The 17,605-nt window shown below is 33.1% G+C and overlaps 1 protein-coding gene and 1 long non-coding RNA gene across 11 annotated transcripts in view; both read right to left on the reverse strand.

Moving 5' to 3' along the window:
• Nucleotides 1-83: 83 nt before the first annotated feature.
• Nucleotides 84-5,197, reverse strand: LOC118762633. Its single transcript, XR_004998391.1, has 2 exons — nucleotides 3,081-5,197; nucleotides 84-3,047 (listed from the first exon to the last, which is right to left on the reverse strand). It is a non-coding gene; the product is annotated as an uncharacterized LOC118762633 (long non-coding RNA).
• Nucleotides 5,198-8,507: 3,310 nt separating this feature from the next.
• LOC115209078 (adenosylhomocysteinase-like 1) overlaps nucleotides 8,508-17,605 on the reverse strand; it is a 469,217-nt gene continuing 460,119 nt past the window's right edge. For all 10 annotated transcript variants that reach the window (XM_029777176.2, XM_029777181.2, XM_029777177.2 and 7 more), the window contains one exon: nucleotides 8,508-9,013. In XM_029777176.2, the coding sequence (XP_029633036.1) occupies nucleotides 9,007-9,013 (7 nt within the window). In that variant the 3' untranslated portion in view covers nucleotides 8,508-9,006. The remainder of the gene's footprint in view (nucleotides 9,014-17,605) is intronic.

Genomic DNA, 17,605 nt, shown 5'->3' on the forward strand with positions numbered 1-17,605 from the left:
CCCAGCATGCCCCCACAGTCTAATGACTGAAACAAGTTTAAAATAGTTACAATATAAAAAACAAAAATAACGAAAACAAAGAATTATTTTTTTTAAAAACAAAATTTTATTCAAATAATCTGAATATGAAATTTGGACCTAAGCCCAAAAGTATCTACATATCTTGATGATTTCTATATTTTATACAAAAAGAAAGTTCTGCGTTTCTCTATGGATGAAAGTTAGTAGAGAATTTTAGCGTCCCAAAACAGGCTACAGATTAAGAAAGAAAGAAAATTACTAAGTTGACCAATCATTGAATACGGTTTCTTCGTTCTATACTTATAAAATTATGGACATCTAGTTCATTTATTGAATTTTTTAATATTTTTTAATTATATTTCAAGAAAAACGTTCTAAGATCTGAGTAAAATGAAGGTTTCAAAATTGGCATCATTTAGAATGCATCTTTGAGGAAAAAGAAAATTGTTATTACAATACAGTATTATAACAGGCTGAAAGAGAGAGATTTTAGAGAGGAAACTTTGATTTTCTTTATAGATTCACATAAAACTATTTCATATTCAATTCTTGTTCAAGACTGATACCATTATACCTCTAACGTAACGCTTTTAAGATGTAAACCTGCCGTGTTTAAAGAAAAAAAAATACTTCTTAGAACTACTATTGTTATCAATTAAATCAAAACAACCCCCCAAATCCCGAAAAAACATCAAAATGAGCCCCCTGAACAAATTTTGAATAAAGAATCCATATTTCTAATGTTAATAATTAGAAATATTAATTATGCTGTCTAAAGTCATTTGACAAGCAAGCGTCTTAGTGAAAGGTTAATTATTTCTCTATATACAGGTATGTCATTTACCTTTTGACCCCAAATATTGGGAGTCAACAGATAAGAAGCACTGGAAAGGAATTTAATGTTTCTTTTCCCCAAAATTGTTAAATATCACAAGGAACCTTACCCACAATCTTAAGGGGAGAGAGGGGAAGATTCTTTTACTCATTAAGGTACAATACCCTAGAATAATATAATACTCGTTTCAAACTTAGGAAAAATGTCACAGATTCTTAAAGGAGGGAACTATCAAATGAACTCCAGTGTATAACTGGTATGTTACTTTATCAATCATAGAAGTGTTAATGACAAAGTGATCTCAACAGGATCCAAACGCAGAACGTAGAGACATACCTAAATACAAGATATTTTGTCGTGTACCATTTCTTGATTTGATCCTTATTATATTTGTACTTCTCCAGCGTCCTTCCCCAGCCCCTAACCCCAATGAAAGATAGGAACAATGTGATAAAAAAAATTAATCAAATTTTAATTTTTACGATTCACTGAGTAGTAAAAAGAATTCGAACTGTATGACCAAATCTGAATTTTACCAATTTTTTTCCTAGATTATTCTCTCTAAAACACTACTATAGAGGCAAAGAATATATATTTGCAAGAGTGTATATGTATGTACGTGTGTTCAATATAAAATTATTAGCGACAGAAGCAGTTTCAATACCAAAAGGTAATATTTATGCCACTTAGAAGTGGATGTGGCATTAAAACACGGAATACTGCGTTATTTGCCACGCTTCGAGCGTCTACCATTGACGAGGCCAAAGAAGGTCGAAATCACGTGATATGGTAGTCCCAGTGGCGATGGCAAAGCATTACCTCCCGCTAACTATACAAACAACAGTGCTTATATGCACTACAAGTCCATATGAAACGTTTTCTCTTGGTAAATAACGCAGTATCCAGTGTTCTAACAAAACATTCACTTTTAAGTGGGGATAAATACACACACATCACATGGTTCACGAAGCAAATATTTGTTAGTAGGCCCTCATCAAAACAGTTAAGAAGAATAATTAAAATAATTAAGAAGTACAAACGATTAGCTATTATGTACTTGAGTTCCTCAGCAAAAATTTGTGTAGAGAGGGGATAGAAATACTCGTTAAAAACCCGTAACATTGTATCTCAGACTAAGGTAAAGTTTAGAACTTAAGAAATAAAGAATTATCCAGTTATTTTCTAGTGTGATGAGTGCTGTATCATAATGATAATAATAGTTAGTTTGAAGCCAATCAGATAAAGCCACTCGTTGCTGTACATGGTCGTGTTTCACACAAGCAACTTAATAGCATTATATATCGAGATGGTAAAAAAATATGGAAGATAGAGGTGATTAGTAAGTGCTCAAAGGTTAGAGATAAAGACTTAATTACTTCAGGTCTTCGATGAAAATGAAAGAGCATAAGCCCTTCCTATAACAAGCTGAATAAGATTTTAAGATTTAAGATGTTTTTATACTTAGAAGAGTTTTTGGGTGGAAAACAAAAAAGAATAAATTCCATATAATTTGGAATATTCTGAATAATAGAAAATATTTAATGTTTAGAAAAGAAAATCTTAACTCAGATTATCATCACAATTGTTTAACTGTAATTAACGTTAGGGGTGTTTGTAGATACAGCATACCACGTGAGTACTGTCTCGAGGCCATGGAGTGTGACTGAGATCATAGCATTCCTCCGGAACGGGACGCCAGTCCGTTGCGGGTAACTCACAACTGAGTGGACTGGAGCAACGTGAAATGAAATGTTTTACTCAAGAACACAACGTACCGCCAAGCTAGGGACTCGAACCTACAAACTTCCGATCGTGAGTACAACACCCTTACTACTAGGCTAAACACCTTCCGATGGACATGCAATAACCTTGGAAGTCGTAGGGACAGCAGGGTAGGATTTTAAAAAAACCCAATTAGGTCCGTACTGAAAGTTTTGCTTCTTTTAATTATTTAACTGAAGGGATCACATACCGTAATCTAAATATTATTATAAAATGAAATTGTAACTGATACGTAAGTTATAAATTTTTTTCAAATAGCACAAATTCAGAACCTGTCCAATATATATATAATCCAAAAGATGCACTGGAAGGTGCGACTAGTTGCCAAAGGTTTGGGCACGTTAAATAATTTCACATTTCACTTGAGTTCGGCGAGTTTCAGAAATCCAGATATGTGAGTGTACCACGTCTGCACACCATAAAGAAAAGGAATCGAGAAAACCTAATCAGTATTTATGGCTTATATAAAGCACACGTGTTTCAAAAAGCTGCCGCTATAATTTACTCAATTCAAAAGGCTTTGTTACACAAATGCACTGGCACACTTAAGCATTTATGGCAAAAGTACAACACAAAGAATGATGCAGGTCCATGTATATACTAGCATGCAAATAAATAGTTAGGTTATCATAAAAGAAGGAAGCGAGATGGTAAAAAAGCATGTGTGAGTAGAGCAACAGAATGGAGGCTCTTACTTCCTTCACCATCGACTCCATTTCTCTTTTGACAACCTGATTACTTATTTGCATACAGGCGAATGTAAAGGCCAGCAAATTTGTGTTGTACTTTTACCAATAATACCGACGAAGTGTGCTGGCTGCATTAGTTGCAAAACAAGAATCTTTAGGCTTGAATAATTTATGGTGACCGGTTTTCTGAAACATGTGTACATTATATGAAACAAATATCAATTATGTTTAGTGTTCCTTTATATAGTTAACTTGTGTGAGTAAAACAGTGAATTTGGAAGCACCTCTTATTAAATCAACAAATCCTATCCAATAATCACAGAATTAGAGAATATTTCAGAACATTATTATTGAAATGTGTACAATGTGTGTGTATTGTAATATGTGTGTGTGTATGGAAGGTAGAAACTTTGAATAAAGTATCTAACACCAACTTAAGATTATAGTTGAAATTTTGAAATAATACACTGAATAGTTGGGAAACTTGTTTAACCTAAACACATGTTCCTATGTACATACAAACCAGTTTTCTCGAAGCATTGCTGGATATATAGAAAATAGAGTGCTTATAGAAAGAAGCTTTTTGCAACGGCCGTATAGTTGGAACATTAAACACCAAATAATAATATTAACAAAGATTTTGAAGAGTTACTTTAGAAATATTTAATTAGAATTGATATTTCAAGTAAAATACTCCTCTTCAAAAGGAGATTTTTTTAAATTTGAAAAAGGTAATTTTTATCCAAAGCATTAGGACTAACAAAATGTCTTCAAGTAACAGTTAAATATCTTTGTTATCACTGATAATTAATGCTCCAACAAGATTGCCGGTCTTCCATAACAATTCTAAATGTGTGTCTGTTTCGTTTCTTAATATGTTTATTATAAACAGAATGAATGCATGTATTAACATAAAACTAGATATAGTTCCAATGAATCTAAGCATTTATCTTTTATTTCTGAGGGAAAAATAAAGACCCATAAACAATAACAGTATCATAGCAGGAAGTAATGTTTACCAGTACTAAAAAAGGCCAGTCCATAACCCCTGCTTAAAATAAATTTGGCTAGTCAACAACTATAGTTCAAACCAAAATAGTCCAAGTCTGAACACCAGTTTGCTGTTAACAAGACAATACACAGTTACTGTATAAGCCAAAAAAGCAGGATACATTTTTTGTTTATAGAGAAGGAAAAAAAAAACAAAAACAGAAAGATACAAATGGGATGTAACATTTTCTAAAAGATGTAAGAGCAGGTTGTAACTTCAGCTAATCACAAAAATAGACTGTAGAGCTTGTAATATGTAAGAGAGTTCTGTTAGAAGCTAAGCAGGATGGGCTGTATAGATTCCTCAAAATAGGACAAGATCTGTCTTACACAAATGTTAATAAAAGAGACATGAAAATGCTAAAAGTTTAGTGACAAGAGTAACTAAATCAATGCTCAATAGCATTAGTAAATATCAACTAAACTAGCTTTTTATGTGAATGAGCATTCTGAAAGAGTGTTCAGAAATAAAATTCGATTCACATCATAAAAGAAAGTACAAAGATTATATATATATAAGAGAAAAAGAGATTACAAAGCTAAGGCTGTGAGGAGTTTTCAGGACATTTGTAGGGAAAGAGATATAGACTTACAGCTGTTTCTGGGATATTATGGATATCCCTTCATCAGAGACAATGCGAGAGGGTAAAATAGAGGTAAATGTTTGAGTTCAAAATAAGGAATTATGGAAAAGGTGATAGGGAATATAGAGGCAAATAAGAGAATGAAAGTAGAAATATTTCTACATTTATTCCCCTATTTTCCTCAATATTCCCTATCTCCTCCTTTTCCATAATAATTCCTTATTTTGAACTCAAACATTTACCCCTCTCACATCGTCTCTGATGAAGGGATATCCATAATGTCCCAGAAACAGCTGTAAGACTCTTTCCTTATAAATGTCCTGAAAACTCATCATAGTCTTGTTTTTGTTATCTCTTTTTGTTTAATATATATACATGCTAATACAAGACCCACATTAAATTCCTCACTCATATCACTATCGAACCAAGAGTTTAACTAGTCTGTTCATAGCACTTACTTAGCATTACTGGCCACTCTTTGGGTTTTCTAGATACCAATACCTTAGAGAGATGCTTACAATTAAAAAAATGTTGGTTTGGTTAATTCATATTTATGCTTTTGATTTTCACTGCCATTACATTACTTGGTATTTCTAAGACTTATGTCAATTTGAATCTGTTACACAGTAAAGAAGGAATGCTAAAAATAGAAAATGGCATAAAACAGAGGGAAACTGAAAGTGATCCAGCAGTGCTCTCAAAGCCACTCACTTGATGACGTGTGAGTACAAAACTGCTGCTGGATCATATAGTAATAGTATGATAAAATGAGCAACAACCACCCATTACCAATGCACAGAAACAATTGCTGTGATTAGTGATTAAAGCCTGTTCATCCCATCACCTTGTTTTACAAATTTATATATATATATATATATATATACATAGTTTACAGTTGTGTTAAGGTAAGATCAGCAAAAAAATTCTCCATACAGTGAGACCAATATCAGCTAATGTACACAGTATGAAGACACAAGCTATTGATAGTTTCTTACCTTGAAGACATAGGTCTAGGCAATTTTTATAACACTCCTTATGTCATCAAAGTAAGAATCTGTTAGTAGCCTGTATCTTTATACTGTCTACATTGAATGATATATACAAACACATACATATATACACACATTGTTTTTGCATTAGTTTATTTGTTATGAAAATAACTAAAATTCTCAATTTACCTTTGCCATACACACATGTAGTGTCCAGACAATCATATGGTTGAATGCACAAAAATCTTAAAGTATTACATTTGACACACACAGTTTTTCTTCTGAAATGAATGAAGGGTTTGTCTCACAACTTGAGTTTCAAGCTACTATGATCTTTAGGTAAGTTCTCACCTGAAGATTGCACTGGCATGAAACTAGAGCCACAAGACAAACCCATATCTTCCACAATGTGTACTGAGCACTCTTCTCTCAATCTTCTAATGTAAACTGTGTGTGCATGTGTATGTACTTCTGGTAAGTCAACAAGGAAACAAAGATAAATTGTTTATGCTCTAAAATGCTTCCTGTTTAAATAATCACTGGAAAAGTCAGTCTAGAAATTAAGTCACATTAAGATGGAGAATTTGATAGATAAACAGGGACATAGGGAGATAGAGAATGAGAGACGGGCAAAGAATATGTAAAAACTGTGAACCATGAAAAGAAATTCCTATATCTGCCTCTTGGATTACCTTTCACTGAGAAAGTTTATTTTTATGAAATCCTTGATTACGGAAGTATAGAAGTCAGCCTCAAAACTAACAATGAAAAAAAAAAAAGAGGGGAAAAAAACAAAAACAAAAGGAAAAACTGTACAGAACTCAACCTCTAGGAATATATTGTCTAAAAAGGGAATGATGGGAGGAAGTCTAATTGATAGCAGTTAAAACCCTGGATAATATGTGTGTGGCCAATCTGGAGTAACAATAATAAAAAAAAAGGACAAAAGTACAAAATTGTTAGTGCTACCACTTGTGGTGTATCTATGAAAGAAGGATATTAGAAATATAAGTCTACTTATATATAGATCATAATAAACTCTACATGATAGCTACTTTATGTATACGTATACTGTGTATATGTGTGTTATGGTGGTATGTATGTATGTAGAAAATGTAGTCTGTTAGAATATTAGAGTCAAATATGTCTAGTTTTAAACTTTATTTTACTGTGTGGACTTCTGTAAAATTGAGAAAAAAAATGATATGTTTCCACAGTAAATATTGTGTAAATATAATGTCATTTCATATTACAATTAATTTTTTTCTTTCATCAGCATCACTATCATCATCATGATATAACTTTCATTTAGTTTTTTTTTATACATTTTCTTTTTTGTATAAGGGTGGGTGAATTAGTGGAAATAGGGAGGGACTGGGAGGGTGTTACTTGCGATTAAGATTCATAGAGAGTCGTTGGTTAGTTGGTATCTAGGGATTATATAACAGCAGTGATAACATAGCTTTTTAAAAAAAATTTTTTTTCTCTCTTTTGCTATGCAGATCAAAGCCTTAAAATTGATTTCAAGATTTCAATAGCTGAAACAGCTGCCAGTGATCTGGTAGTAACAATAGTTTTAGAAGAATGGTAAAAAAAAACAAACAAAAAAAAAAACAACAACAAAAAACAAAAAAAATTCCATGAATATTACATTCAAGCAAGAAGGGGATAAGGCAGAAAGAATTTAAATAGTGTTAAAAAAAAAGGGAATAAGTAGAAGACCCACAAGTTAGGGGAGCAGGATGCAAAAGGATGTGTAAATCAAAATGTAAACGAGAGATTGATTCTTGGTCTTGATTGCAATGAGCTGATTAAAGAAACTATTAAAATATGTACACACACACACCAATGCATTATATATATATATATTTTAAATGTAGCCTTTTCTAACATTGAGATGGATTAACAACATTTTTAAGTAGAACACTTGAAAATTGTGAGTTTTCACATGCAACCAATGATAGCATATGTAATCTACAAATAAAAAATGAATATATATATATATATATATATATATATATGTATGTATGTATGTATACAACTTATAAACAAGAGCAAAAGAAAAAAATAAGTTGTTTATAATTTAACCTTTAAAGGTATTTTTTAATATGCTGGCCATTGATAGAATTTTTTTTGAAAAATTTTATCCTATATTATATATATATATATATATATGTGTGTGTGTGTGAATGTTGTGTATTTGAACTACAAAGTGTGTCAGTGTATACCTATAACACAAATTAGTAGAATGATGAAGCAGTAAAATAAAGGGGTGGGGACCTCGTAATGTTAAAGAAGAAAAAAAATAAAAAAACTACAGCAAAAGCCACCAAAATATTTCTTTCCAGTTCAACAACAGTTGCAGATGGATACTTTAGCAGAAGACAACTGAATGTTGGTGGATAAGAATTGTAAGTGAAAAACCTTCTAACAAAACAAAAATAGAAGAGAAAAACGAAAATGAAAATACATACATTTGAAGAAATTTAGAGTAGAAAAGAGAGGAAATATTGTAAATAAAACCATTAAAAAAGGAAAAGAAAAAAAAAACGCTATATTTTTTTAATATTTTCATTGGAATTTTCAGATTAATGATGAATAGATTGGGACCAGGTTTTGTTTGTTCATCCTACAGTCTCATTGTTTTGCTTTGTTTTTATATTTTCTCTCACATGAGGGACTTTTCTGGATTCTTTCTTTCCAATTATTTTTTGGGGTTTTTTTTCCCGCTTTTTTATTTTGTTTCGTTTCATTTCCAGAATAGAGAAATATATGCTCATTTTGATTTTTGAATTCAAGAAAAATGGAATGGGATGGGCGTGGGTGGCGAGAGAGAACCAGAGGGATTTGGTAATATTGAGGGGGGAGTTAGGAAGAAGAAAAAGAAGAAATTTGTGCAAAGAACAAAAAAAAGAGAAGGAAGAAGAAGAAGATATGCTGTGTATCAGAGTAGAAACAATTTTCCCAGTTTAATCACTGGCGCTAGATAAGAATGAGTTGTCTGTCTTGAATAAATTTCTGGTAGATTTCATTCTGTTGGATTGATTGTAGTGTCATCAATACCTACAATAAACAAAGCAGAAATCGTTTAAAATATAGACAACAACAATACGAACAACAATAACATTTCTAACTTTGGCATAAATATAGTCAAGTTAACATCTCCCAAGTACATGACTGATATTTAACGACAATTTTTCTAACATTGATACAAGAGGGAGGGAGATGGGAACAATCAGTTATGTTCACCCAATACATGACTGGTATCTATTTTATAGACCACATTAATAATAGTAAATTATTGATAACAATAATAATCCTTTCTACTATAAGCACAAGGCGGCAAGCTGGTAGAAACGTTAGTGTGCCGGGCAAAATGCTTAGCGGTATTTCGTCTGTTGGTACGTTCTGAGTTCAAATTCCACTGAGGTCGACTTTGCCTTTCATCCTCTCAGGGTCGATAAATAAAGTGCCGGTTTCGCACTGGGGTCGATGTAATCGACTTAATCCCTTTGTCTGTCCTGGTTTGTCCCCTCTATGTTTAGCCCCTTGTGGGTAGTAAAGAAATAAGTATTTCGTTTGCCGTTACGTTCTGAGTTCAAATTCTGTTGAGGTCGACTTTGCCTTTCATCCTTTCGGGGTCAATAAATAAAGTGAGAGTTTCACACTGGGTCAATGTAATCGACTTAATCCCTTTGTCTGTCCTGGTTTGTCCCCTCTATGTTTAGCCCCTTGTGGGTAGTAAAGAAATAAGTATTTCGTTTGCCGTTACGTTCTGAGTTCCAATTCTGTTGAGGTCGACTTTGCCTTTCATCCTTTCGGGGTCAATAAATAAAGTGAGAGTTTCACACTGGGTCAATGTAATCGACTTAATCCCTTTGTCTGTCCTTGTTTGTCCCCTCTATGTTTAGCCCCTTGTGGGTAGTAAAGAAATATATAAGCACAAGGCTTGAAATTTTGGGTGAGGGGATAAGTCGATTACATCGACCCCAGTGTTTCACTGGTATTTAATTTATCGATCCTGAAAGGATGAAAGACAAGTGGAATTTGAACTCAGAACATGATGACGGGCGAAATACCAATGAGCATTTCGTCCAGCATGCTAAAGGTTCTACCAACTCTTCATCTTCACCGTCATAATAATAATAATCCTTTCTACTGGAAGCACAAGGCCTCAAATTTGGAGAAGGGATTACGTCAATTACATTAACCCCAGTGCGTAACTGGTACTAATTTTATCAATCCCAAAAGGATGAAAGGCAAAGTTGACCTCGGCAGAATTTGAACTCAGAACGTATCGGTAGATGAAATACTGCTAAGCATTTCGCCCGGCGTGCTAATGTTTCTGCCAGCTCACCACCTTAATGATAATAATAACAACAATAATAATATAATAAAAAATATTTTCCAATATATTTTACTTGCAAAAGATATTAAAAGAAACAAGACACAAAAAATCGAAGTGTAGTAAGAAACAACTGCAAATACAGAAAGAAGTTAGTCACAAAATAGTTATTATTAAAAGAAATCTGGAACAGTCATAGCAGAGGGAGAAAGACGCAAGGAACCAATTCATGACAAACCATTTTTTAATGTTCACTTCTCCGTGCTTGCAAAGGAATGGTGGAATTTGTTGGAGCAGACTTCCTACAACTGGATGCCCTTCCTGCTGCCAACCATCACAGGTTTGGAAGCAAGGTAATATTTTCCCAATGACTCAAGATGTTTTCATCGAAGATCATTTAACATCCATTTACCATACTGGCACGAGTTGGAAGGGTTGACAGCAGCTGGTAAGGCTGGGACCGTACTAAGTTCGATTGTCAGTTTTGATATGGTTTCTATGGCTGGATGCCCTTCCTAATGGCAACCACTTTACAGAATGTACTGAGTGCCTTTTACATGACACCAGCATTATATATCATCATCTAGTGTTTTAAATCCAGGTTTCGTCCCCATTAATGGGGGTGGCCAGATCTACCTCAATACCATAGCAACTGAGGTAGGCAGGTGCAGCCCATTCTCCTTTGCTACCACAAGGCTTTTTTGGGGCTGGATTTTCCACAGGGAACATGCCCTTGCTTACTCCCAACCATAGTTTTTAGACACGAGTGGTCCCGCGACCAAGGCCCCTACCACGATTTTAAAAAAATGTGGGGGAAAACTAAGTCAGGAAGGCAGGAGCTCATATGTATATGACTGGTTTTTAAGTTTCTATCTACCAAATCCATTCACAATGTTTTGGTTGACCCAGGGCAATAAAAGACACTTGCTTAAGGTGTCAGACAGCGGGGCTGAACCTGAAACTGATTGGTTGAGAAGCAAACTTCTTACCACACAGCCATGCCTGTGCTTTTGCACCTTATTTCATTGTAGAAATAAGTCACAAAGATAGCTCATGTAGAAAGAAATAATGCAAAAAAAAAAACAAAAACAAAAAAAAAAATGGCACAGACAGCGGAAAAAAAATAGAAAAAATAGGCAAATATAGAAATAAGGCATAAAACAACCAAAGGAGAGAGAAGGCAAATCAATGACAAATGTAGAAAGAATTTAGGCAAAAAGACAACATTGTGTCTGTAAGCGCAATTCACCTCATTCTCCAAACACAACCCAACTGGATTGTCTGATCAGTAATTAATAAATAATACATCTCGCAGTTTTTAAATGCACAGCTAAACTGGAAACCAATTTCATTCCCAAACACATACATATATACAAATACACACATCATCATCACTGAACATCTGTTTCCCATGCTGACATGGGTTGGACAGCTTGACAGGAGATAGCAAGACCAGTAACTACACCAAACTCCAATTGTCTATTTCGGCATGGTTTTTACAGCTGGATACCCGCCCTAACACCAACCACTTTACAGAGAGTCCTGGGTGCTATTTATGTGGCACCAACACTGACAGGTTCACCAAGCAATTGGTGAACATGGTGATTTTGTGCATGGACACACACACACACACACACACATATATATATATATATATATATATATATATATTTGAGATAATCTTTAGTTAAATATATTCAATGAGAATATTATATACTGAGTTTATATTGAGTAATCAATTGTATTAAAGTATTCATATATTTAATACAAGCAATTATTTACATGTTTTTTAATAATATATTATTATTAATATTAGGAAATCAATATCAAAACTCCTCAGAAAGATATACATGTGTGAAAAATAATTGTTGTATTAAAAATATATAAATAAATAAATGTAAATATGTATACAAATATATGTAAATATGTATAAGTATAAATATATAATGTATGACAGTTTAAAAGTTTTGAATTAACTATTTAAAGCATCTTACGATCGTTTCACTGAAAAGTTGTCCCTGTAATGAAATCCTATATTGATAAACATTTATAGACAACACTTCTGCTCTTCAGAGATTTGATATTGATTTCCTAATATCAATAATAATATATTACTAAAAAATATATATGTATATTTGAGATAATGTAACAGGGAAGTTTAAGACTTTTCATTACAACATCCTGAACCAAATATGTGTGTAAATATTGGTACACTATGCAATAATCCTTATGTAAATGATTGCATAACAGGGATGAAATGCCAGACCATCAGGTGAATATTGTAATTCACTTCAGTACTACATACCAACATATATTAGTAGAGGAGCTTTCTGTGATAGCCACAAGATTCTAGGGACCCACATAAAGCACTACACATATATATAATTGTTAAACAGGACAACAAACGTTAAGGCAAAGCAAACATATCAAGTTATATACATTATTATTATTATTGGAAAAAAAATAATTCAAAGTCTAACATCTGTTTCTGGGATATCCCAGTGTATGGGATATTCCCTCATCAGAGAGACAAATAAGGAAAATGGGAAGGGTATAAATTAATGAAATGATGACATAGAGGACAGGAGTAAAGGAATAAGATCAGAAAGTTGAAGTGCAAACTTTTATGCTTCTTTTTTCTTCCCTTTCTTCATCTCCTTATTCATTTACTCCCTTCCTCTATGTCATCATTTCATTAATCTATACCCATCTCATTTTCCTTATTTGTCTCCGATAATGGAATATCCCAGAAACAGCGGTAAAACTTTGAATTTTTTTTTTCCAATAATAATAATTATGACTTGAGATGTTTGCCTTGCTTAAAATTTACTGTCCTCTTTAACAATTATATATCCACTATATTGGAAATCTGCAATGGCTCTATAACTATCGTCTTGGCTATAACCTTGGAACCCTAGTAATCCATTACAGCATTTACCTAATCATTTAGATCACCTGTGAACTAAACCCCCATATTTTCTATATATACATATATCAGTTATAATCAAGCATCAAATCTATATAAGATTTTATTAAGTAGCTAGCATGTAAAAACCAATACAAAGTATTTAATTTTCACCCTGTGTCTATGTGATAAATAAAGTAGTTTTAGAGCCATTTGGTGTCTTCTTCTAGCATGTGGCATTACTCAGTAGTTGCCCATATAATTTTATAATTATATTTATAAAATTAAATACTTTGTGTGTGTGTGGAGGTGCAATGGCCCAGTGGTTAGGGCAGAGAACTTGCAGTTGTAGGATTGCAGTTTTGATTCCCAGACCGGTCGTTGTGTTTATTGAATGAAAACACCTAAAGCTCCATGAGGCTCCAGCAGGGGGTGGTGGCAATCCCTGCTGTACTCTTTTGCCACAACTTTCTCTCACTCTTTCTTCTGTTAGCCTGCTCGCTTAGCCAGCATGTTGCCATCATTTGTGTGACCAGCGATGTGTAGCAACATCTGATAGCCTGGTCGGTCACAGTGAGATATATATATATATATATATATAGTGTGTACATGTAGTTCTTTTACATAATTCACATGCCTCAAATATTTCATATGCAGCAGTGCAGAGGAAGATTGCTGCTAGCATTACTTGTAAGAAGTCACCCAACATGGCCAAACAGGAAGTATTTATCTTTGGCATATAAACCCCGTCACACAAACATTAAGAAATAAAAAGGTTCTGTTTTGTATACCATACAGACTACAAGCTCTCTCTCTTTGCAAGTTGCAAGAGAGCCACCTAATTCTTTGACAAGAGGGTTTCCACCAGCTTTGCAGAAATCTTCTGCCCACCCAGCTCAATGAAATTAGATCCTAAGTAAAACAAAAGTCACCAAATTCCTGTCCAATTTGCTTCTACTACACACACATCACCAATCTGACTCACTGGCTATGACTACCTTGTTCAACATACGATACAAACTAGTACTTCACCCAAGTGGTGCCCTACCAACTCTCTCTTCTACATACAACAGCTTTTGATCCTTTCAAGTGAGATGCACAGCTCCTTCACCTAGACCAGTTGTTCTCAACCAAGTCTGTATGACCCCTGGGGGGTCCACACAAAATAGTACATAGGGGACCCACAGTAATTTAGTAAGGATCCATGAGAAATGTTTGCTCTAGATGTAGATTTATACCAAGAAACAGCTAGGATGGATTCTTTCTCCAATGTTTTACATATTTCCGCCTACACCAGATAATGTGTGCAAAACAAAATAAGGGATTCTGAAAGGAGCATCTATAAAACTAGTTTTTAAACATTGTATGGCTAATGAGGGTCCACCAAAATAAAAGGGGGCCATACATAAAAAATGGTTGAGAACCACTGACCTAAACTTACCAGTCTCCCTTTATCATCATCTCTCCCGTGTTTCAATCAATCCCTCCCTAATCAACCCTAAACACTTTGTTCAATTATTCCTCCTTTAAAATGTGGCCCTTTCACCAACCCTGAAATTTCTTCCTGACTCATGTTTCTCCAACAGGTACCCATTTACGCATTTTCAAATTGAACAAACAACCACCAGTCTGCAGGGCCCACAAGACTCATGGGCACTGCCCCTTCCACTCTAATTCATGAAGAAAAAAAAAAAAGATAAGAAAAAGTACCAGCAGACTGAAATCAGTATTAGAGTCAACATTTTCTACTAAACCGTTGAAGGCAGAGCCCTTGTATGGCCGCGCTCCAAAAACTGAAACCAGCAAAACATTAGAAGGATAAAAGAAAATATGTTTACATGTGTGTGAATGTGTTTCAATGTATGTATGCATGTGTGAGTGTATGCCTTTGTGTGTGTGTGTGTGTGTAATTCTACACAGCTGAAACTGTGTATGCAGGTAATGATGGTATTTACCTATCTCTCTGTATGTATGTATGTATGTATGTGTATATATATATATATATATATAATATATATATATATATGCACACATACATTCATTTTAGACCTTAGTGATTTTGAAAGGGAAACTATGAACAGACCCCCACACAATATATATATATATATATATATATATATATATATATATATATATATATATATATATATATATATATTAATTAGAGACAAAACCACTATTTTGCAAAACAAACAAGGAAAGACTTAATCAATACATAAGGTATAGGAATATCTTTCAAAGATGAATCCCAAAATAGCGGTTCTATCTTACCTGTAAATTCCATAATTTACGAAATTGAGGTATTACACTCAATATACAAAATTATAAATATTAAATAATAATAAATATTAGGGAATAAATCCAAATTTACAGGGAAAAAATCAGATTTAGGATTAAATCCAATCTAATAGTAAAATATTATATAATATTAATTAGAGACAAAACCACTATTTTGCAAAACAAACAAGGAAAGACTTAATCAATACATAAGGTATAGGAATATCTTTCAAAGATGAATCCCAAAATAGCGGTTCTATCTTACCTGTAAATTCCATAATTTACGAAATTGAGGTATTACACTCAATATACAAAATTATAAATATTAAATAATAATAAATATTAGGGAATAAATCCAAATTTACAGGGAAAAAATCAGATTTAGGATTAAATCCAATCTTATAGTAAAATATTATATAATATTAATTAGAGACAAAACCACTATTTTGCAAAACAAACAAGGAAAGACTTAATCAATACATAAGGTATAGGAATATCTTTCCTTGTTTGTTTTGCAAAATAGTGGTTTTGTCTCTAATTAATATTATATAATATTTTACTATAAGATTGGATTTAATCCTAAATCTGATTTTTTCCCTGTAAATTTGGATTTATTCCCTAATATTTATTATTATTTAATATTTATAATTTTGTATATTGAGTGTAATACCTCAATTTCGTAAATTATGGAATTTACAGGTAAGATAGAACCGCTATTTTGGGATTCATCTTTGAAAGATATTCCTATACCTTATGTATTGATTAAGTCTTTCCTTGTTTGTTTTGCAAAATAGTGGTTTTGTCTCTAATTAATATTATATAATATTTTACTATAAGATTGGATTTAATCCTAAATCTGATTTTTTCCCTGTAAATTTGGATTTATTCCCTAATATTTATTATTATATATATATATATATATACATATATTTTAATTTAGAGACAGTAGGCCCCTACATCTCACCAAATAAAAAGAATTTTTATTTTTATTTTAGGGGATACTATCTCTAAATTAAAATATATTTCTTCATTGAGAATAATTTGAACCTCTGTTATGCCGGAATTTTTATTCCCTAAAAAATAATATTTATAATATTATCAGGTGGTGCTATTAAGTTAGACATGGCCTGGACAATCTTTGGTCGAAACATATCTAAGTTTATATATACATATATAAATATACACACACACACACACAGTAATCCCTTGACTATCGCGGGTGTTACATTCCAAAATCTCCCAGTGATAGGTGAAAATCCGCAAAGTAGAAACAGGACTGTACATTTTTTAAATTATTTTTATAATTTGCATATATTTCATTATAAATGCAAAACAACACCGCAGAGGAATCGATGTAAGCTTAAATAATAAACTGCAACAGGTGAACCGCGACACGGCAAGGGATTACTGTGTATGCAAGGCGGCGAGCTGGCAGAAATGTTAGCACGTCGGGCGAAATGCGTAGCCATATTTTGTCTGCCGTTACGTTCTGAGTTCAAATTCCGCCGAGGTCGACTTTGCCTTTCATCCTTTCGGGGTCAATAAATTAAGAACCAGTTACGCACTGGGGTCGATATAATCGACTTAATCCATTTATCTGTCCTTGTTTGTCCTCTCTGTGTTTAGCTCCTTGTGGGTAGTAAAGAAATATGTATGTATATATGTAATATATACGTAATAAAATATATATATATATATACACACAGAGTAAGCGAAAGAGAGAGATTCACTCATGCATGCTTTATTTTTTTTTCTGGTTTCCTCTTATAGACTTTGGCCATGCTGGGGCACTGCCTTGAAGTGCTTTAGTTGATCATATTGACCTCAGTACTTATCTCAGTCTTGTACACATTTTATTCATCTCTGTTTATTGAACCGCTAAGTCATGGAACATAAAGATGAGCACAGCCACACACTAACATCTATGCATGTGTTTGTGTTAAAACCAGTTCAACAATGTCAAGGCTTCATTGCTTTATATGCTTAAATATAGGAAAGAGGTCCTTGCTTTTACTGCTATACTTATCTTGTGAGAACACTGTAAAAGGTCATGGAATTGGCAGGGAAGAAAGTAGAAAATTAAATTTAAGAGTAAAAAAGAAAAGTGAGCAAATAAATTTTTTACAGA

The sequence above is a fragment of the Octopus sinensis genome, linkage group LG3 (genome assembly GCF_006345805.1).
Source record: "Octopus sinensis linkage group LG3, ASM634580v1, whole genome shotgun sequence".
In the NCBI taxonomy this organism is placed as follows: Eukaryota; Metazoa; Mollusca; class Cephalopoda; order Octopoda; family Octopodidae; genus Octopus; species Octopus sinensis.